Source organism: Neopsephotus bourkii, unplaced genomic scaffold (genome assembly GCF_033783945.1).
Source record: "Neopsephotus bourkii isolate Nb327-2 ecotype Australia unplaced genomic scaffold, CSIRO-AGI_Nbou_v1 NB_1760, whole genome shotgun sequence".
In the NCBI taxonomy this organism is placed as follows: Eukaryota; Metazoa; Chordata; class Aves; order Psittaciformes; family Psittacidae; genus Neopsephotus; species Neopsephotus bourkii.
In genome coordinates this window covers 900,125-923,452 of record NW_026902234.1, presented here as the reverse complement: position 1 = coordinate 923,452, position 23,328 = coordinate 900,125, and the positions used below count along the sequence as shown (strand labels likewise).

The 23,328-nt window shown below is 40.6% G+C and overlaps 1 protein-coding gene across 4 annotated transcripts in view; it reads right to left on the bottom strand.

Annotated features, from left to right (window-relative positions):
• HERC2 (HECT and RLD domain containing E3 ubiquitin protein ligase 2) overlaps positions 1-21,345 on the bottom strand; it is a 114,533-nt gene extending 93,188 nt beyond the window's left edge. For all 4 annotated transcript variants that reach the window (XM_061377580.1, XM_061377584.1, XM_061377581.1 and 1 more), the window contains exons 1-4: positions 21,210-21,345; positions 20,414-20,530; positions 10,065-10,179; positions 178-315 (exon numbers count right to left, since the gene is read on the bottom strand). In XM_061377580.1, the coding sequence (XP_061233564.1) occupies positions 178-315; positions 10,065-10,179; positions 20,414-20,485 (325 nt within the window). In that variant the 5' untranslated portion in view covers positions 20,486-20,530; positions 21,210-21,345. The remainder of the gene's footprint in view (positions 1-177; positions 316-10,064; positions 10,180-20,413; positions 20,531-21,209) is intronic.
• Positions 21,346-23,328: the final 1,983 nt, after the last annotated feature.

Here is a 23,328-nt window from a genome sequence, read left to right as displayed (position 1 = left end):
GTAATTACACTAAATGTTTAACTTTAATCACAGTTAACTACTTATCCAACTTACTCCACTAACAGATGCATCTGTCAGCAAGTATACATGACCCAGTTACTTCTTGATGATACAAAAGTAGTGATCTACATAGAATACATAGTGCTTCAGTGAGAATAACTGAAACAACTGCAATACCTGGTTGTTTGCCCCAAACCCAACTCTCAACAATTGATTTGGCCCTGTAAGTGGGCAGTGGAGCCTCTTCTTCATCTTTCTTTTCTTTGTCGTTTTGCTCTTCTTTCTTTGATGCAGTTTGGCATTCAGTACTATCATCTAAAGAGAAAAAGAAAGAAAAAAAAAAAAAAGAAAAAAAGACCAGTTAAGCTAGTTCCTCCTTGAATTTAGTTGTAGGTTACAAATGCATAAGTGAAATGTCCAGCCCACAAGTTTACAGCAATATTGTCTATCAAGAGTAAAGGGTGTGGAGAAGTAGTATTTTACCATGTTAACTGTCAAACGTGCTAGGCCTCGTGTTACATTCATAAGACAGTGACCTTATAATCCAGAAATCACTGCTGTAACCTCCAAGGGAGGATGAACGTTTAATATCAATATCATCATGGAAGACTTGCAAAGGATTTGCAATATACAGTGTCACAAAGGATGCACTTTCAAAGGATGCACTTTAAGTAAGATTTTGCTCTCAACTTATCTGCATTTCTGCACTATTTGTTTTCATATTCCATTTCCAACACAGAAAAAGACAGCAACTACCTCAATTTCAAAAACAAGGAGCTATATATTGACATTTACACTAATTTTATGCAGTCATATTTCAATATCTGTAACATTATCTAACATCTTAGTCATTACCAGCAAGCAAAGAAAATAATACCATCACTTTCTGCCCAACCAACAAAAGAGCATTTCAGTGTTTTTGAGACTACTATCATAAGGAGAGAGAATACACAGTCACTTATCTCTGTAATCAAGGGGTGCATGAAAGTCCCAATTTTTTTAAACATAGTAGAACTACACAGCTGGAAGTCTCTCCTTAATCATACTGGGGACATGGATCTCCATAACCATACCTCCCATCAACTCAATGCACAAGACTGCCTTGCAATCAAGGGCCAACATGGAAACTCCTTTCCTCACCTTGATCTTCTTTTCTAAAAATATCTCCAAAAAAATCTCATTTGCAACTTGCCCATGAAGAGTTTAGATCCTTTTCCAACAGGCTTGTAGAAATGACTGGTACTCTATTCCTATCTGCAAGTCTAATCTGCAGAGACCTACACACACACACACATACACACACACACACACACACACAAAATTTCCCAGCCACAAGACAACAAATGAGCATTAGAATTTTGTCTTTTTTTTTTTACTGTCCCACCCCACCCACCCAAAACACGTGCATTTGTACCAGCATATTTCAGAAGACAGTAATAAGCAAGAGGTTTACAGCTGTTGCCAGGCCCAGCACATATGACTCACCATGACCCCACTTGGAGATCAAAAGGCTCTTATTGCCTCAAAACAAACAAATACAACAATGTACAAAAACACTGAACTATTCTTTCCATCTGGCCTGAACAAAAATAAAAATGACTGCCTAATCTGGTTGTAACCGGATCAGTGATTGCCTCTTTGTTAAAAATTTGTCAGACTGTAGACAATAGCACCTCTCAAAATAAACCTTTTTAACACGCCTTAACTTTACAAGTTTTAAATTAAAGCCAGTGTTTCCTAACCTATAACACACACTACTGCCCAGGAGGTGGCAGATGAAAACTGAGGGAGAACAGGGTAAAAAAGGAGACATAACCTCAGTATGCATGCTGCAGCTAAAATTATGGGTTACGGAAGGAATAGCAAAGTCACTTGTATATGGTAACCACAGAGAGAACATAACCATTTCTCTCAAATGCCAAGTAACAGCCAGTAGTACAGCAGTCATCAGTATGATAACACATCGACAAAGTGTGACTGAATCTAGCTGTTTCTACTCCAAGTCACAAGCAAATAATATTAAAGGCACAGATTCCATTATAGAGTTAAATCAGTGGCTAAGGACCCGGTTTAGACTCAGTAGTTCAGAATATTCTCACAGTAATCTTACTATTTCTCCACTCACCCACACATCTAGACACACTCTGCAGGGTCTGGGATTTAACTCAGTGGGTGAAGGGTGTTGTGCCAAGACACCACATTTCAGAGGCAACTGTAAGAGAGCCTGTTACATTTTTTAACAGATCTTCAGCAAAGGGTAACAAAGGGCTACAAACTACATCATTTTGCCCAACTCCTCAGGGCTAGTAAAGAAGGTCCCAATCCAGGTGGAACTTAAGCTTTGTATTGCATAAAAACAACCTTGTCATGCAAATCCACAAGGAAGATTTTATTTTCTTCATGGTCTGTATGAACAGCAAACAGAAGCAATGAGAGAAAAAGCAAGAAGGAGCTGATGTAAAAAAAAAAAAAAAACACATTAAAAACCCATATCAAATTGTTCCACAAAGACTTTTCACTATACTTGCAAAAAGCCAAACACTTGCTTTGTAAGAGACAAAGTTTGTATCTCTCTAGATTGAAAGCAGCAACACAGGAATCATATTTGTGGAAGCTCAGTTACACTTAATGAAAGGGATTTTTAAAAAGGGAACTCCAAAGATTTTTCTGAAAGAGAGGCAGGGGAAAGACATCTTGAGTGAAGCCAGCACAGGCCAAAATAACTAGCAGTAAGATAGTTTTCATACCAATGCACACAAGAACATGCTACAGTGTGCCAACCTGTTTTAAATTCATTTTTCTTAGACTGAAGCCTGAATGTTAGGGTGGGGAAAAATAACCATGTAATATTTCCCTTAAAGAACTTTCTTTAACTATGCTCTGGCTTAGAACCTTAAACCTCCAAGCTGAGGTAGGTATGCTTAGCCAGGCAAAACAGAGCAACTGAAGTAACCATTCTCAGTCAGAAGTTAGCTCCCAAAGCAAAGCACAATAGCTCACGAAGTGTGCTCTACCTTGCATAGCAACAGCCTAATCCAATATAAACAAGAGGATAAAAAGGAAGCAGCTGAAGTTGGAACTTACATTTCATACTCAATTTAAAAAATAACTGGCACCGCTTAGTTGCCTCCCGCACCTACTACAGTAGTATCTGCTTTTATTATATGCTGCTTTTAAATGCCAATGAACTGATAGCTAGGAATCCCTCAGTAGAAAGAAAAAGCCTGCAACAATTTCCCAATAGATGTTGCCATGAACAAGGCAAAAGTTACACAGTGTGCTTTTGGCAAGGGCTGTATTTTACAACCTCTCCCAAATAATATTTGGTAGCTCCAGATCCAGGAAGTATTTCAGCTGCAATACAAAACAATTATGTTTTCTGTCAGAGAACTGTGCACTTATAAAATCATAGAATAGTTAGGGTTGGAAAGGACCTTAAGATCATCAAGTTCCAACCCCCCTGCCATGGGCAGGGACACCTCGCTCTAAACCGTATCACCCAAGGCCTCGTCTAACCTGGCCTTGAACACTGCCAGGGATGAAGCATTCACAACCTCCCTGGGCAACCTATTCCAGTGCCTCACCACCTTAACAGGAAAGAATTCCTCCTTATATCCAATCTAAACTTCCCCTGTTTAAGCTTTAAACCATTACCCCTTGTCCTATCACTACAGTCCCTAATGAAGAGTCCATCCGCAGCATCCCTATATGCCCCCTTCAGATACTGGAAGGCTGCTATGAGGTCTCCATGCAGCCTTCTCTTCTCCAGGCTGAACAGCCCCAACTTTCTCAGCCTATCTTCATATGGGAGGTGCTCCAGTCCCCTGATCATCCTCATGACCCTCCTCTGGACTTGTTCCAACAGATCCATGTCCTTTTTATGTTGAGGACACCAGAACTGCACACAATACTCCAAGCGAGGTCTCATGAGCACAGAATAAAGGGGCAGGATCACCTCCTTGGACCTGCTGGTCACGCTCCTTTTGAGGCAGCACAGGATACGGTTGGCTTTCTGGGCTGCAAGTGCACACTGAAGCCAGCTCATGTTCATCTTCTCATCGACCAGCACCCCCAAGTCCTTCTCCGCAGGGCTGCTCTGAATCTCTTCTCTGCCCAACCTGTAGCTGTGCCTGGGATTGCTCTGAGCCAGGTGTAGGACCTTGCACTTGGCATGGTTAGACTTCATGAGGTTGGCATCAGCCCACCTCACAAGCGTGTCAAGGTCCCTCTGGATTGCATTCCTTCCCTCCAGCGTACCAACCGAACCACACAGCTCAGTGTCATCAGCAAACTTGCTGAGGGCGCACTCAATCCCACTGTCCATGTCAGCGACGAAGATGTTGAACAAGTCCGCTCCCAACACCGATCCCTGAGGGACACCACTCGTTACTGGTCTCCAGCTGGACATTGAGCCATTGACCACAACTCTTTGTGTGCGGCCATCCAGCCAGTTCCTTATCCACCGAGTGGTCCATTCATCAAATTGATGTCTCTCCAATTTAGAAGCAAGGATGTCGTGTGAGACAGTGTTAAACACTTTGCACAAGCCCAGGTAGATGACATCAACTGCCTTACCCCTGTCCATCAGTTCTGTAGGCCCATCATAAAATGCCACCAATTTGGTCAGGCAGGATTTCCCCTTAGTGAAGCCATGCTGGCTGTCACCAAGCACCTTGTTGTTTTTCATGTGTCTTAGCATGCCTTCCAGGAGAATCTGCTCCAAGATTTTGCCAGGTACAAAGGTGAGACTGACTGGTCTGTAATTCCGTGGGTCATCCATTTTCCCCTTCTTGAAAATGGGGGTTATATTTCCCTTTTTCCAGTTGTCAGAACTGCACCTGACTGCCATGATTTTTCATAATATGATGGCCAGCGGCTTAGCAACTTCCGAGGCAAAGAAGTCATTCAGAACCTCAGCCTTCTCCAAATCCTGTGTAGCTAGTTCACCCGAGAGCTTCCTGAGGGGGCCTGCGTTCTCCTTAATCTGTTTTTTATTTGCTATGTACCTGTAGAATCCCTTCCTGTTATCCTTAATATCCCTAGCCAAGTTTAATTCTAACTGGGCCTTAGCTTTCCTCACCTGGTCCCTAACTTCCCGGGCAACATCCCTGTACAACATCCCAGGCTGCCTGTCCTTGCTTCCACTTTCTATAAAACTCTTTTTTCATTTGAATTTTCCTCAGCAGCTCCTTATCCATCCAAGGAGGTCTCCTGCCCCTCCTGCTGCACTTCCTTCTGGCAGGGATGCAACGCTCCTGAGCTTGTAACAGGTGATCCTTGAAGACCAACCAAGAGTCTTGAGCCTTCCTGCCCTCTAGGGCTATGTCCCATGGAACCTTACTAAGCAGGTTCCTGAACAGGCCAAAGTCTGCTCTCTTGAAGTCTAGGGCAGTGAGCTTGCTGCACGCTCTTCTCACTGTCCTGAGGATCTCAAATTCAACCATCTTGTGGTCACTGCATCCAAGGCTGCCCTGCAGTGCCACATTTCCAACAAGCCCTTCCCCGGTGGTGAGCACAAGGTCAAGCATGGCACCTCTCCTTGTCAACTTGTCTATTACTTGCAGGAGGAAGTTGTCTTCCACACAATCGAGGAACCTCCTGGATTGCTTGTGCCGGGCCGTACCGTCATTCCAACAGATGTCAGGGTGGTTGAAGTCACCCATGAGAACGAGCTTTTCCTATCTGTCTATAGATTGCATCATCCGCAGATTCCTCTTGATCAGGTGGTCTGTAACAGACACCCACAGTAATGTCTCCCATCACTGTTTTCCCTTTAACCCTGACCCACAAACTCTCTTTTAACTGCTCACCAGTCCCCAGACAGAGTTCCATACTCTCCAGCCTATCCCTAACATAAAGGGCAACTCCCCCACCACGCCTGCCAGGCCTGTCTTTTCTAAAGAGCCTGTAACCTTCCATTCCAACGCTCCAGTCATAGGAGCCATCCCACCATGTTTCTGTGATGCCCATAATATCCTACCCCCGTAGATGAGCACACATCTCTAATTCCTCTTGTCTGTTCCCCATGCTATGGGCATCTGCATAGAGGCTCCAAATGAAGCTGGCTCATTGACTGGAGCAGCCAGAATATCTCTGCATTGCTCCAAGCATTTATTATAGGTGCTGGCAACTGCCTGGGTGTGTTGGGATGGAATAATGCCCCCCCTCCCCCAACACATCTAGTTTAAAGCCTCCTTGACCAGTGGCAAGCCTCCTACCAAAACTGCTCTTCCCCTTCTTTATCGGACCAGCAATATACATATATACATACATATACAAACTTCAACTGGTAAGTCATTTGCGAAGGAAGAATGCATGCCTAACCACCTGCAAGCTATGTTTATACATGGCTTCCAGGTATAGAAGTCCAGATGACAGAAGATTCTAATTTCCTAACACTAATCGGAAATAAAGTTTCTTTTCCTCCCTGGTATACTGTATTTTAAAATTCATTCTTTAAATTATCTGTTGAATATGCAATACAACATTTTACACTTATGAAGTTAAACTGTCCAAGGGGGTAGAACTATGACACCTCTCTGTCCTATACAGAGTAGGATAACCCACAGCTGAGTACTGAATGCTTGAGCCACTGGATATAGCCAATATTTAGGAGTTGGGGAAGCAGAAAAGAAGGAGCTAAAAGATGCACTTTTCACTTCTAACAAGTTCTCTTAGCACGAAAAGGAAGGCTCAAAGGAGAGCCTTGCCTATATGTCTGCTTGCTACAACAGTTTGATACATATGTGCTCTGAACAGTAACCAACATAAACAATTTTCACATACTGTTACTCTTATCATAAACATTTAGTTTCTGTCAGCCTCTCTGGAATTGCTTGTGGCATTCGGACTTTATTACCTGCAGGTGCAACAGGGAATGAGGTTTGTGGATTCAACAGCACTAGGCTGACAAAGGTTGAGCTTTCAGGAAACAGTGAACAGAAGAGGAAGCCCGAAGTGTTTACGAAAGGCAGGACAGAGCCATGAAGCTGATGATTTTGTATTTACAGTAATGGTTCAGTAACTTAAAAATATAGTAAAAATAACAGTATTTAATACTTTACTATTTTCACTACATAGCTTCCAGTATACAAGACGATAATCTCATACAAACATCCTGAAGGCAGCCTGATTATCTTTTAATCATATGCCATGCTGCAAGTGCACCTGTATTTGGACATCACTACTGTCACAGCTATGTCCTCAGCTGATACTTGGAAACACGCAAACACATTCTGCTGAATGCATTTATCAACATGTTTTCTGCAAGTGCCACAAAGAAAAAAACAAAGAGGTTACTCCTAACCAAACATTCTTGCTAACAGGCAACAAAAAATACAGTATTTGCATATTTTTCATAGAGAGAAAAGGAAAGTTTCTCGCTATCAATAGCATGTTCTTCCAGCCTATTGCCACTGCTGATATCCAGTGAAAGAATGAAGTACCTCTTGTGAGCAGTGCAGTCAGTACCAACAGAGAGCTAGTGCACTACTGAAGAAAAGCAGTCACGATGGATGGACATAAAATAAAACTTCTGAAGAGCGACTGAATAAAAAGGACTACTTACAGCAACCTCTCTTATTTATCTCCAAATTAAGTCAATTTAGCATCAAAACCTGAATGTTGATATCAAAACACATGCTTTTGATAGAAAAGCACTGTAGTTTATATACTTTCCATTACTTATATGTACTTTTCCCTCTCCTCTTGAATTACATTTGTAGATCCTTTATGAAAAAAAAGTTAACTACCAACGAAGCAAACTGAAATACTCCAGATTTTAATTTCATGAAACTCAATTTGAGCTGCATATTCAGATGTGCAAACTGACCACCAAGTTTTCTGGTTCCATGATTCACTACTGCCCGTCTAAATCAAATCCACAACCTAATCAACACTGACCAAAATAGCCACAAGTCAAGTCCATTTTGACCATGGCAGTGACTGGTAAGGGATCTCCCTGGCTTTATCTTGATGCACAAGCTTTTCCCATTTCATTTTCCCTCTTTTTCCTGTTGAGGAGGGACTGCAAGTGAGAAGCTGGGTAGGCAGCTGGCTAAGGTCAGTACACCACAGTACACTACTGGAAACAGCAAGTAGCAGTCTTCCTTTAACAAAACAAACAAAAAAAAACTTTAATGTTTACAAAAATACAATATACACACACACACAAAACAACCAGCCACCACCACAGACATCAGAAAGCTTTTGAAAGCCTCATCACAGGTTGTACCACTGATGCTTTATTTCTACAGAAAAGCAGCAGCACCCTACAGGCTTTTACACTTTATACCTTTTTGATCCTTGGAAGTCATGTCTACGCACATACATCCAGCATTTAAAAACAAAAAATTCACATCATTATTCAGTCCCAAGTGTGGATGAATGTGAGGCCACAGATGACTGACTTGCAGAATCTCTGACAGCACTATAGCACCATAACTAACAAAAATCCCAATTATCTGTGGCTACTCAGCTACAAAGATATTGTAAGAATAGTTCTCTGTCAAATACCAGCATAGCTGCAACTCTAAATACAATGTGTAAGTATCTGACACAAAAAAAAACCAAAGGAAACTGCAGCAATTTCCTTTGTAAAGCAAAATATTATTACAGATGTTTGTTATCTTTTTGCAGAGTGTGTTGAACCATTACACCATGACCATCACACCACCTTTCTCATGAGCTGTCAGTGAATGGGAAAGCATTTCCCACACTTCATTTAGGGGATAACCCTTCCCTTCATTGCATCAAGTGTATGACACCTTCTAGTAAGATCCATAAAGCTAGCTAAAACTAAGAAAAAAATATTACACTACCTCCAGTCATGAGTAGCTACTGAAGCAGCCTTTCTGATAAGATCAGCAATATTTTTGTTCTGTGTCAGCAACAATAGCCAAAATGACCAGCAGCAGCAGGACAAAACAAGAAAGCTTAACTCCAAAACAGTTAGAAGCATAATCCTTGTCCTTACTGCAGCATGCAGCCACTCATAACCTACAAAGCTTATACTCTTCATAAAAATTACATATAATTCTCTTTCCTCTCAAACTATTTATTATAGCTTCTTTCCTGCAGAATTAACTTCCTCTAGTCAAAAAGATTCCCCTTCCACCCCAGATTTTAAGACTAACCACAGGTACAAAAAAAATTCTCTCCACAAGGAATTGAGCATTACTGGTTTGAAATATCATGCCTATCCAGCAGTACAGTTCAGGAAGTAACAGAAGCTGAAATAATAGTTCACTGCTAAAGGCAGTATTTCTATGCTTCTCCTAGACAGAGCCTCATTTATTTGGGGGCCACATAAATTACTGACAAAACTTATGGGACCATTTGGTGAGCCCCCTTCAGTCACGTTAGGAAACAAACCTTTTCCTTTTTTCACCAGTTTAACTCCCTGTTCAATAAGGAGTCAAAAAAGCACCACACTCAGAAGAAAGAAAAAATACAAGAGCGGAATTGTTTCATTTTCGCATAGCCCACCATGAAACAAAATCCACCTTCATCAAAGTAACCTCTCTGAACAGATGCATTAATCTCACATTTGCAGGATTGGTGGTGTTTGAGATACTCTCAAGTACAACAAACAAAAAAAAAAACACAGAAAAACCCTACTACACTCTCAGAGAGACTGTGGACAGTTTTTTCAGCTGACCTTTTAGTTACTTTATGAAGACGGTAAACAAAATTAGAAATAGCAGTATCTTGCCCACTCCTCAGTCCACTTCCTTTAAACAAAGGCTTCAGCTGTATACACACCAACCATACCAAAGAAAAGGACACTGCCAAGCCTCTCTCAACATGCCTAGTTATGAAGTTTAATTTCAAAAGGCTGGAACAAATTTAAGCCTTCATTTGAAGGCTCAGACATTACCCTTCTGTACACTTTTAAGAAACCAGTTTCAATTGTATTTAATTCAAGACATAAACACCTGCAAATTGTATAGATAGGTGACAATACACTAAAGTTGTGTGACGGCATGAAATTTGAATTCCATTTTCATCATTACAATGCAAAAAAAAAAAAAAGTACAAAGAAAAAATAATTTTAAAATCCATACCTTTTCTTGGAGGTAGTTCGCCACTTTGCGTTAACTCTGTTCCAGGATATACGATCTCCCCATCTTTTACCATTTCATTCCACAAGCCACATAGTCCATCTCGTGTAAAAGCGAGCTGTCAAAAATAATACATTACATATAGTTTCACACAACAATTTTACCTTAAGCCAACTCAAGCTAACATTTAAAATACATCAGATTTTACATTTGGACCCAGAAGAAAGAAAACACACATACCACCTCACTCATATATTCACTGTGTGTATATGACAGGTGTGTGTATGATAGCAACTGTAAATAATCTTCAGGATGTCTGATTCTCCAGCTATGCTATTTTCAGACTAAAAGCACGAAACAGTAACTTTTAGATAGGTTCAGACAGGTTTAGAAATACAAGAAGATGAACTTCCTCTCAGTGAAAATCTCTCATCAAAAGCATGGATTTTATCCACACATTCAAGATGACATGCAATGGTCAGGTGCATGGAGCAGTGTCCCCCTTTATCCCTTCAAGAAAAGATATCCAAACAAAGTCAAGCTTTATAAAGTCACAAAACTTTTATATAAGGAAGTGTGAAGAAAGTCAATACAGTCTCCTCTCCCAGCCAGCAACTGTAGAGCTGGGCACTCAACCAGAACATATGACATCAAGGCACAGATTCATGAACATATTTTCATCAGTTCAAGCTGGTCCTGCTGTGCAAAGTATCTCTCCCAGCCATCCCTCTTACTTCCAGCTGCTACAACACCTCCTATTGCATGCAGAACCAGACTATACAACCAATCAAGACTAAACCTGGGGGAAGAGAAAGGGGCCACCCCCGCCCCGGTCACTTCCCAACACGCTATGCAAGCAACAGGACAAACATTCACAACAGAACAAATGGCAGGAATGGCTCATGAAACTGCAGGCTGCAACATGACTTCTCCTAATGATTTATGAATTTTTATCTCCCTTGAAGGATCCTAACCACCAGGATAACTTGTCTTCTACTGATGCTGTTCTCTGCTTTACAAAATGCTGCAAAACAAGTATCAACATCCCAAGCAAATTCCGTAATAATCATGCTGTAATTTTCAACCATATTGCATAAGGGAGGAGGGGAATACATGAAATTGAAAAACAGAATACCTTTAGCATACCAAAGTGGTGCAGTGGAGATATTAAAAAAAAAAAAAAAAAAAAACAAACAACAAAACAAAACAAAACAAAAACCTGCTGAAGGCTCATTCAAAAGCATCTTTGTGTTATGCAACTAGCATTCAAAAACAAAGTGTTTTAACTGAGGGGTAATACAAAGATACTACTTGCACAACTGCTGTAAGGTATTTATCATTATATGCAGAAGTCTGCTTATACTTTATTTTGATATATTTCCTAAAGATATTTAACAATTAAGGATTACAGGTTTTAAGAGTCAGAATCACTAGGAAGTCCTTTGCTGATCTAGCTAATCAAAGTCAACGGGAGGAATTAGACAAATTGCCTGTTTTGACTTCACTGTAACACACTAGTTTATCATAGTTTGACTTCACATTGCATACTTCAGAAATTTACTCCAAAATATATTAGCGATTTCAACTGTTTTTCTTTCAGTATAAAATACAAGCTAACACACTGTAGGTACTTGTCACTTGCTATTTCCCAATCTCAGGGAGATAAAATGAAAGAGAAAGACAGTGGAAGGTAGGAATTATTCAGCTTATCTGTGGTTTATCAATTGTGCAGCACCAGAATTACACTGTGACCAAGGAATTTATTTTTCACGTTTTTCCTTACAAAAATAGCTAAACACAACTGTTCCATTATGTTGGGCTCATATGTGATACATTATTTTTCTTTTTTTTTTTTTTTTTAACATTCACCTCTTGAATGCTAACATATGCTAAAATGCAAGCTTGGAAAAGAGTGATGGAGGCAACCCTCCAGATGGGTTGCATAATAAATTATGGTTTTCATATAATTAAGATATTTGTCCGATAATCTTTTCAAACATTTTATTTTACATTCTCAGATCACATTTTTATCAAAAATTGTCACAGCCTTTAAGTTTACAATCTCAAGGCCTGCAGGCTATGAATTCAAGGTTCTTCATAATGCAGCAGTGTTTATTTCAGAAAACTTACTACTTTTGCAAGCATTGCTGTAAAGCAGAATCAACAATTATATTCTTGGTTTTAACCTCTAATCCTTTCACACAGCACAAAGTTTACTCAAGTCTTTCAAACAGCTAAGAACTGAGAAAGTAAACAAATTTTTTTCTGCCTTGGGTTTGTGTTCAAATTCTTATCAAAGTAATTTCCTTGGTATGTTGCATAAAGATAGAGCAACCACCAAGATCATAGGTTAGAGGGAGTTCCTCCTCCTTCTCCAGATACCTCATGTGGAAGCTTACAGCATAAGCAGCCTTCAGATAAACAGTTTTGCATTTCTTCATGTTGCAGTTAACATTTTGACAGTAGTATTTGTGTTGGGGAGGAAGAAAGGGAGACATGTTGAAAGAAACTAGGCTTTTTTGTAGCAATAATCAAAGCAACCCACTGAAAGGACAATTAAGAAACAGTATTTACAACCAACTCCTTCCATAACTGAATGCAACTCGATTCTAACTGTAACAAGTTTATTATTAATCTACTTTACATTGAGCAGACATATTAAACAGTGAATCACCACTACAATACTCAAGTGAAAGAAAAGTCTGAGGTTTTAAATGATAAATTATTCCAGCAACTTTTATAACCATAATAGAAGCTTCACAAATCCCTAGAGGAAAATATTTCACTTAACCAACAGAAACAGGGAGGAGTGGTTGATATACCAGAGTCATCCAGAGGGATCTTGACAGCCTAGAAATGGGGTGACAGGAACCTCATGAATTCTAACAAGAATTTGAACAATCCTGCACATGGGGAGAACGACCCCAGGCACCAAAACAAGTGCTGAGGGTACCCCACCTGGAAAGCAGCTTTGTAGTAAACTCCTTGGGAGTCCTGGTGGGCACCAAGTTGACCATGAGCCATGAATGTACCCTTGGCATAAAGAAGGTTAATGGGTTCTCAGGCTGCATTAGAAGAAATGTTGCCAGCAGGCTGAGGGAGGTGATCTTTCCCCTCTACTTATCTTTAGTGAGGTCACACCTGGAGTACTGGGTCCAGTTCTGGGCTCCCCTGTATGAGCAAGACATAGGCATACTGGAGAGAGTGCAACAAAGGACCACAAAGATGATTAAGGGACTGGAGCATCTCTCCTATGAGGAAAGGCTGAGAGAGCTGGGACTGTTTAGCCTGGAGAAGGCTTGGGGGGGAAACTCATCAAAAGGGAAGGTATAAAAAAGATGGAGTCAGGCTTTTTTCAGTGGTGCCCAGTGGCAACATCATAGGCAATGGGCATAAGCTGAAACACAAGAGGTTCCCTCTGAACATCAGGAAACACTTTCTCACTGTAAGGGTGCCAGAGCTGTGGCACAGGCTGCCCAGGGAGGCTGTGGAGTCTTCATTTTCAAAAATATTAAAAAGCTATTCAGACACAGTCCTGGGCAACTGTCTCTAAGTGAATCTGCTTCAGCAGGGGGGTTAAACCAGATGACCTTCAGAGGTACCTTCTGACCTCAACCATTCATTATTCTGTAAAACCAGCAGCTGTATGGCAGAAAAGTCAAATATCTACTTTGACTATACAATCATGCTTTTCTTTCTACAGTGTTTTAAGACTATCTTAGGCAGCATAAGCACGTATTACTTCAGTCTTTTGCTACCACCAACTCTTCCTGCATTCAGTCATTTGCAAAGAGTCTGCCAACACATCCAAGTGCTTCAACAGAAGACTGAACTTTGCTCAGAACAGATTTGGAAAACATCTCTCTGGTTTCTATTTTCAAAAAAAATGTGACTCTTCTTCCACTCAGTTCTTTGAAGAAAGTTCACAGGGCAGTCAATGGTGCAGTGCAAGAGAAGAAAAACACATTTGGTGTCTTCATTATTTCTGACATACTGGGGTTGCAAGTACAAGAGCACCTGCCTGTACTTTGTTAAGTCTAACACTCTCCCATTAGATTGCCTGATTTATATGGACATCCTTCCCCCTAATAACTTAGTAATTTCATTTGTGAATGTTTAAAGAGATGAACTCGGCAAACTCAGTAAGTTAACAAATTAGGAATAATTGAGTTTTCACTGAACTTTTGAAACTGGCAACAGTGCCAGAGATGTACACCCTGTAAAAATCCACAAGGATTCAAGTCCCTCCTGGTCTCACAGCCTATACGCTGCCTTCCCAAGACAACAGCAGCTCTATGCTCCATCAGCACTACTCACCACCTTACAACCTTGACCTGTGCTCAAGTTCCACCAAATCAAGGGTCATTCTCCATGCCCAAAATCTCCCTTGCTCTTCCCATGATGTTTCCTGACCTCCTCTCAGATAAGACCATAGCCACATACCCTCATCTCCGACACACCTCACCTTCACAAACCCCAACAGTCTTTCACCGTTTGTTACACGTTCTCATCCCCAGATGACATCTTGATCTCTGTGCTTGTAAGGCATGTACCTCACCACATTCATATTTCCCACACAGACCTCAGCCCTGCTCGCTTCTCCCAAGCCAAAAAAGCAAGGATCTAAGCAGACTTATACTATGTTGTAAACTGGGCAGCCCCCAATGTAATCTTTTGCTAATTTGATCTCTGCAGTTAAACTGTAATTTATTCTGTCTGGTACAACATGTAAGTCAAAGGGATGCCTAGTCTGATTGCTGGCATAACCTGCTGCCATCTTCCAAAAGGACTTGCAGTGAAATTCCCATCCATCCCCATCAAATTTCGAGAATAAGACATTGGCATTAACATTTCCTTACATGTGAAGAAAAGTAAATCCTGAAACCATAACCAGTTAAGTTTCTAAGAATTCTAAAAGCAGCACTACAATTTGCATTTAATAAACTATTTTAAGAATAATCAGCAGCTATGATTTTGTTCATACATTTTTCTGCAGAAAGCACAGAAGACTCCATAAAAGTTCACTTGAGCTCAAGAAAAATTAAGCCAAGAAAAGGAAATAACACAAAAGGACAAGGACTGACCAGGTAGAATTCCTGATTATATAACTGCACTGGAAGTTCAAGAAAGTGGCTTCATAGCCATAAAATGTCAATATGGATTTGAAATACAAACTATTTAAATAATGTTCACCTCAAAATTGCCAGGGAGTGTGGGGAAGAGAGTATCTGTTCTTCCATTTGGTTACTTCTACATTAGACACTGGCTGTATTTAAGACTACATGAAAACATTTTTCTTTAGAAATAGATTTAAAAAAATAATAAAAAAATCAGCCAGTAATGGTAAAGAAAAATCACAGAACAGTCTTTTCCCAAGTCCCTCTGTTGGTTTTGCTTTTTTGAATCCATTCAGCTTGTGGGTTTTTTTTCATTGTTTTTTTCAGCATTTCATCCTAGCTTCCTTCCTTCCCTGCTGAAGCATGCCCTGAAACCACAGCTGCTTATCGCACCTAGGCAAAGCACAATAAAACATCATTAGATCTAAACATATTGCTCTAAAACTCTGACAGCAAAAAGTTCAGCAGCCCCACATTACTTCAAAGGATTTGAGGTTAAGCTACCAAGGTCTCTATAATAACAGTCTACCAGTCTTCCACTTGCTTCCAAAGACTACTAACAGTTAATGGTCATACACAAAGAAAAAATATGAAATTCCATCAAACTTAGAAGAGAAATTCTCTTTCTCCATTTGCAGAACAGTAATTCTGTCTGAGCCCAAATATTTGCATAATTTAATTTCTCTAACTGATTACGCCACATATGGTCCTCACCCCTCCTTCTGGAAATCACTATTTTGGCGGAACAGAATTACTTTGTTTTTTAAATAATTGAAAAATATCTCTACTGCAAACTTCACTTCCTTTAGAAATGTAGGAATTCTCATTTGCGGTTTGCTACAAGAACTTCCACACAAGCCCTTCAATTTTTTATCAGAAAGCCTAAATTAAGAAGAAGATTAACAGGAAATCAACGAAGCAGAGAAAGCAACTTTCACTAACTTCTTCTAATAGGCAAGACAGCATTTATTCACATTATCTTCTTAAAAGCAGTGATCTAGATGCCAGAAAAGTGGAATTTCCATTAAAATGCCAAATGTAACTTTGAATGGAAGGTAAAACGATTTCAGACCAATGCAACTCCTACAGGTGAGTGTTTCATTTTAAAAAGCTTACTGTCATCTCCGTAACAAAAAAAAAAAAAAAAAGACAGAAATAGCCTGCCAACCATGAACTCAATTAAAACTGATGGGAATGCATCATATTCCTCTTGCAGGCACCTTGACTGTTGCCTAAAGTTTTTTTCCACACTGCAGGAAAATTAAAGTTTTTCACTCTAACCCCTGCTATTAAGCTCCCTGCAGGATCTAGAATAGGCAAACTAATTAAACACCATTTGAATGCACACATGCATTCCATTAACTGACAGCAAATCTCGCTTTTTGTTATTCAGACGTTGCTGATTAAAATTCTCTGCATAAAGTTCTAAATTAGTAGGACAGTACATCTACTGAATCAGAATTATTTTAAGCACAGTTTGACTCAGCAAAGTGGGTATCTAGGTTTAAGTAAACAATTTTAATCTTCCCTTCCTGAAGGATTTGTGTATTCTTCATGCTTTCCTTTTTTCAAAAAAAAAGGATGTCTTCCTCAGAAACAGCCATTAAAACACAATCTCCCATTACACATAAGCTTTCGCTATAAATGTGGTTTCTGCCAGTAACAGATAGGTATTTTTAAATATGTTAATTCAAATCTAAAAACAATAAACTAGAAATTTAAGTGATACACTAACCTAACTACATTAACATGACCTGTGAAAAAGTGGCCTGCACTAAAATTCACCTGTTTCATAACTTCATAGGACTATTTTATTAATGGGAGATGTTATACACGTTATATGTTGTACTACTGATGTTACTTCATATTGAGCTAAATTACTCTTATTTTTCAGCAGCTGTAACAGTTTGTGGGTTTTTTTCAGACAACTTCATGTATCTTAGTTTTGCTCCACCAGGAAATTTATTTTTAATACAGCAATTACTTCTCAGTTCAAAATTATACTAGCAGCTTAAATCATATAATACTAGGTTAAAAATTACCAAGTTAGTAAAAAGACATGGCATAGTTACAGTGTCCACTTGTGTCTCTGTAAACCATTTTGGCTTCCTATAATAATTTGATTACTTTCAGATAAATTTATGTAAGTAAGAAATACATTGTTACAATAAAGTTCCACTAACATTCCAAATCAGTTCATTCTGCAGGCTAGAGGCTGACTGCTATTACAAAAGAGCTTGTGTCTTTGATATTGTCTTAAGAACAATAACAGTATGCTACATCACACTAGCTTTGTCTCTGAACAGCAACATCCCAAAACTGAGTAAGAACATTTAAATTTGGCCTGGATGCCAGCTGGAACAGTGACGCATGCAGGTGATTAAACACAATCCATGCTAAAATCCATGTGTCATTCTTTTCTTATTATACTAATACCACTATATTATAGACTTATTAATGCACATAGTATTATAATACCATATATTACATTATTAATGTAAGATTGTCTTGTGCTAAAGCAAAAAAAGAATCCCATGATTTTCAGAGAGATTTCACTCGCTTAATCCACAATAACTGCCACAGCCATCAATTCTGAAGAGCAAACTCTCTGGCAACAGTGACCAAAAACAGAAAGCTAGCCCATCAAATGAAACACTTCACTTATATGTAATTCTAGCTATACTCCGTACATTGTGCAGGACAAAGAACACTTAAAAACCAAAAAGTTGGTTTTAAAGACTAATCAATCTTTGTATGTCTCCTAAGGCAAGAATTCCCCAGTACAATTCTGGTCCTCCAAGGGCTTTTACCTACCCACTCTTGCACTGCTGTACAGTGAAAATTTAAGGATCTAGCTGCAGTATGATGAGTTTCAGGGTCTGATTCCAAACCCTAATTTGTAGTCAGCTTGATTCACATAAATTAGCATGTCTTTCTTTAAACCTCTCCTAGGTACTATGCTCATCTTTTCAATTCCTGTTGACAGTCTCTTGAACAACAATAAAGCCCTTCTACAGTTAGCTTGTAAAAAATATACACTGTAGGGAATCAGTATATTCAGTACACATAAAACTTCAAGGATTAAGAGATAGGATTTATATCTACAAAGAAATTTCACACGTAGCTAGGTCACACTAGTCAACCAGCAGCTAAAGAAGTCAATCATCCAACAGAAAAATTCCCCAGAGCCCAAAACCTTTACTTGACAGAAAATATCTGCCATTTAATAAATTAAAAAAGAGTAATTCAAGATTCATACACACGTTGTTTAAATACAGAACACACATCCAAGTAGAGTTCTGTGGTAAGGAGCTGTGTCATACCAAAAACAGTTAACCTAATACGAAAATTATATTATACCCAGGAGGCCTGGCTACTCTTCAGATTCCACAGAAGTGATGTTTGCGTCCAGCAGATCACAAATGATTACTGTTCTCTTATTTCATTAATCTCATCATTTCGACTACAGCATGATTGGAAGAAAACAAAGGGAGTACCCCTGCAATTAGAGTCTAGCTTGTTATTACTTGTAAAGAACTCCTACTTAGAGCTTATTCACAGAAATTTGTTACAAATTAAGACTTTTATTATTAAAAGGAATTATTACAACACATTAACTAAACAACAGTCTCATAAAGACAAATATTTCACTGCATTTATACACACTCAGCTGAAAATAATCCTTAAGAATGGATGGCAACTGAAAGCCTCCTGTCAAGACTTTACATAAACAGAAAAAGAGATGCAGAAAAAAGGCACTACAAATGACAGGAAAAATCTGACAAATCACATGGTCACATTTTTCACAATATATAAAAGAGAAGAAAAATAGGCAATGCATAATCAGCAGCTGCTACAAAGATTGTCACTTTTAAAGCTAAAATTTTTCTCTATTCTACAATCACTGAAGCAACATATCTGTAATCTAGAAGCCAGCCTTCAGGGAACAGAAATATATTCCTGTAGTTCTTACTATGTTTCAGCTTGGTTTCTATTATGTTTATTTATCACATTAGCCAAAATAGCCAAAGTTGGATCGAAATTTTTACTCTGGTAGAAATAAAAGATGAAAATAGAACTACTGTAGCCAAACCAAAAGCATTACCTGTCATTTCATACCATTTACATATAAGACCTACCAAATAATATAGGCTCTAAATCTGTATCTGCCACTTCTGATTATGATTTAGCTTGTTTGATGTAAAATACTGGAGAAAGGCTGCTTCTGAATTACAACTGCATGAGGACAAAAACCCCTGCCTAACCAGAAGAACAGCTGAACTCAACATGTAATCAGCATGCAATCCAGAGTAAAGTCACTCAGGATGTAATTTTTAAAATGTTTTATTATTATTAATCTGTAACAAAAGAATAGCATTGGCTGGCCTGTCCAAACAATTTCAAAGTTTTGAAAGGTTATTCAAAGTAAGGTTTCTATATGCAACCTACCCTGGAAGTAGGAGGAAGACTGACAAGACAAGGACTTAACTCTAGTTACCTATTTCACCTGAAACAAACATATCTGACCCAAACCTCTCTACTTCTTTATACTTTCCATTTCATTTTCAAACCTGAATCAGGAAGACACAATAGCATGCTCACACCTATATCACACAACTGATATCTGAGCAGACCATCTTCTAAGACAAAAAACTTTCACCAAACACCAGCACATTTCAAAGATCAGGTGCATTTCAACCATGTATCTGACAAAAAATTAACTCCCTTCAAAAAGAATAAAATGTAACGGAAGCCTATACCCATTATATGAACAACTACAATAAAACCTAATCTGAATTCTTCAAATTATAAATTAATTTCCATCATCTTCTGTTTCAGTTGCCTAGTGCATTAAAGCTGCTAGCCCATATGCAGTAAAGAAGTTTAGCAACAGCATAAATGAAGGATTTATAGATCCAGCAGCAATGCTACATATTCAACCATGTGCCTTGACACTCTGCAAAGATAACATACATATGCAGTCCAGCTTGTTTCTAAGCAGAAGGGGAAGGCCTTACAATACAGATCTGTCTGCAGCAAAAAAATAAGTTAGTATTTCTGCAATATCAGCTCTAAATCAGCATACTGAAAAAAACAAACAAACAAAAAAAAAAAAACCCTACACATCTATCTCAACAGAAATGCTGCCGTTTTCTGTCTGTCAGCTACTTGGACTGAAAGCATCCTTGATCTGCACCTTAAAGGTCACAGTGCAACACAACTATATAACCCTACCTGTAAGTCTGTCTTCAACCATTTGGAGTCAAACCTTGCTTGAGCAGCCAGACAAAAAGGTTCAGAAGACATGTTTCCTTCTCCAGCCTTCTCTCCAGGCTGGCTGAGCAGCCCAACCTGCCACAGAATAAGAAAAATACCAATCTAGCACATGAAATAAATCATACAAGGTTATTTTTGCTCAGACTAGGGTGTCTTGCACTTGATCTTCACGAATGTATCGTAAATAAGGACCTCCCTCGATCATATCCCCGAAATCCCACAGGGAGAGGCACATACATTAAGAAGGTTATTAAAAGCTCCCCAAATACCCCTCCACTTCCCTTCCCTGTACCACCCGTGGAAGGAAGCCTCCCTTCCGCTGCGCTCAGCTACATCAGAGGCCTAACACTGTCCCTCAGACCCGTAAGTGGTGCATGAAATAAATAATTGATCGCAGATTACGCAAGCCGCAGGCCAACATAAAGCGATTACCAGGGGCACCCGCACCCCCTCCTCTCAGGCAGCAGCAGAGGCCGCGGGGCTCCCCCTCGCCACAGGCAACCCTCTCTCCCAGGCGCAACCCACCCCGCCTTCCCTCACGCTTCGCTGTCACCGCCCCTCACGGCCCCCGGCCGCGGGGATAACGCGAGGCGGGGGCCGCCGGGCGGCGGAAGGCCCCGCCAGGTAGGGGTCGCTGCACACAGCGCGGGGCCCCCCCTGCCCCCTACTGCGGCCAGCTCCACGGGGAGGGGAGGAGGGGGAAGCGCGCGCGCGCCCGCCCCCCACCACCGCCGCCAAGCTCCCTCGCACTCACCGGCCAGCCGCGACAACGGCGGCGGCGGCAGCTCCTCGCTTCTCGCCTCGGTGTACCACCACCCACTCGGTCCCGATTAATCCTCGCCCCTCCTTCCCTAGCCCGCCCGCCCCCCCACCCGCTCCTCCGCCGGCAGAGCCGCTCGCCGCTCCCTCCCTCGGTACTGGAGACACGGGAAACTCGACCAATTCGCGACTCAGCCCCCTGTGCGCCAGCAAAGCGTTCGGCCAATCAAGAGAGGAGCTGGAGGCGGGACATCCTGTCCCGGAGAGGGGGCAGCGGGGCGCCTCACGGCGTCGCCCGGGCTGGTGGGGAGTGGCATGGCAGGGGTTCCTGCTGGGTGGGATGCGGAGATTAAAAACCCTAGGGTTTGGTTGTCGTTTTTTGTAAATCCCGTTAGGGACTATTTGCAAATTATGCTGTTGAGTTCGTTTCTAAAAAGAAAAGCGGCATTTACATATTTCAGTGCAGAAGGGTCAATAGTGAGCAGTTCAGACGCAAAGAATATGGCAGAAACAGCCTGAAGAAGTCGAGGCTGGAAAAGGGGAGGTGATGCTATTACACACAAGAATGATGGTGAGGAAGAAAGCAGGAGCTGCCTAAGTGCAGGAGGTGTCTGGAGTCTGGAGCCAATTGCCTCTAGCTGTTAGCACCCAGGTGAGAAACTGCACTGAGGCAAATAATAGAATGGTTTGGGTTGGAAGGGACCTTAAAACTCATCCAGTTCCAGCCCCCTGCCATGGGCAGGAACATATTCCACTAGACCAGTTTGCTCAAAGCCCCATCCAACCCGGCCTTGAACACTGCCAGGGATGGGGCAGCCACAAGTTCCCTGGGTACCCTGTGCCAGTCTCTTACCACTGTCATAGTGAAGAATTTCTTGTGCCTAAATCTCCCATCTATCAGTTTAAAGCCTTTCCCCCTTGTGGTGTTACTATATGCCCTTGTAAAAAATCCAGATTTCTTCAGGCACTGGAAGCTGCTCTTAAGGTCTCCCCAGAGCCTTCTCCATGCTGAACAGCCACAGCTCTTTCAGCCTGTCTTGGCAGGAGAGATGCTCCAGCCCTCTGATCATGGCCTCCTCTGGACTTAGTTGGGCAGGTCCACGTCCCTGTTGTTCTGAGAATCCCAGAGTTGAACACAGTACTGCAGGTGGGGTCTCACAAGAGCAGAGCAGAGGGACAGGATCACCTCCTTTGACCTGCTGGTCACTTTTGGTGCAGCCCAGGATACTTTCTTTCTGGGCTGCGAGCGCACACTGCTGGCTCATGTTTAGCTTCTCATCAAGAAACAGCTCCAAATCCTTCTTCTCAGGGCTACTTTCAGTCTGTTCTTCTTCCGGCCTGTATTTGTGCTTGGGATTGCCCCAACCCAGGACAAGGACCTTGCACAGATGTCATGCTTCAGTGTAAGTTTTTCGGGGATGATGAAATATATCCACAGTCTGGAATTAAAATTAACCAAAAGTAAAGTTTTTTTATAGTACTTACACTTCAGTTGCCTGACAGCTGAGGAGTAACAGGATTTTAGGAGCAAGGCTTGGCAGCTGGGGCCATAATTGGCTTTGACCAACATGAAACCACAGACTGAATGTCAATGAAATTCTAATAAAACTGAGTCCATTTGCTGGCATTTAGGCAAAGGTACACAACATTTATTTGTTTATTTAAGAACCACTGTAATAAAACACAGTGTTTCAGGGTTCATTTTCGAAGTGACAGATGCAACCATGACCTAACCACTTAGCCTGTCATGTACCACAGACCTTTCTTGGATCAAGATACAGTAGCCAATTTAAGTAAAATACCGTAAAAATTTTCTGAAGTGCCTGAAAATTTATATAAAGTTACAGAAATACCTAATTTCCTCAAGTTACTCCAGAAACTTTAAAATACAAACCCTCAAAACCAAGGGTAGTTTCCCTGGAAAAGAATCTGCCCAGATGCCTACATCTCAAAAGCCTTAAGTTTAACACAAAGGGACTGGAAGTTTTTCATGCATATCATGTTGTATCTATCTATTCTGACTACTCCATGGTTGAACAAGAATTAGCACACTAGGATGAGAAATACTTTAGTGTCTTCTTACCTGGTAAACTGGAAATATAAGAAAATAGTTA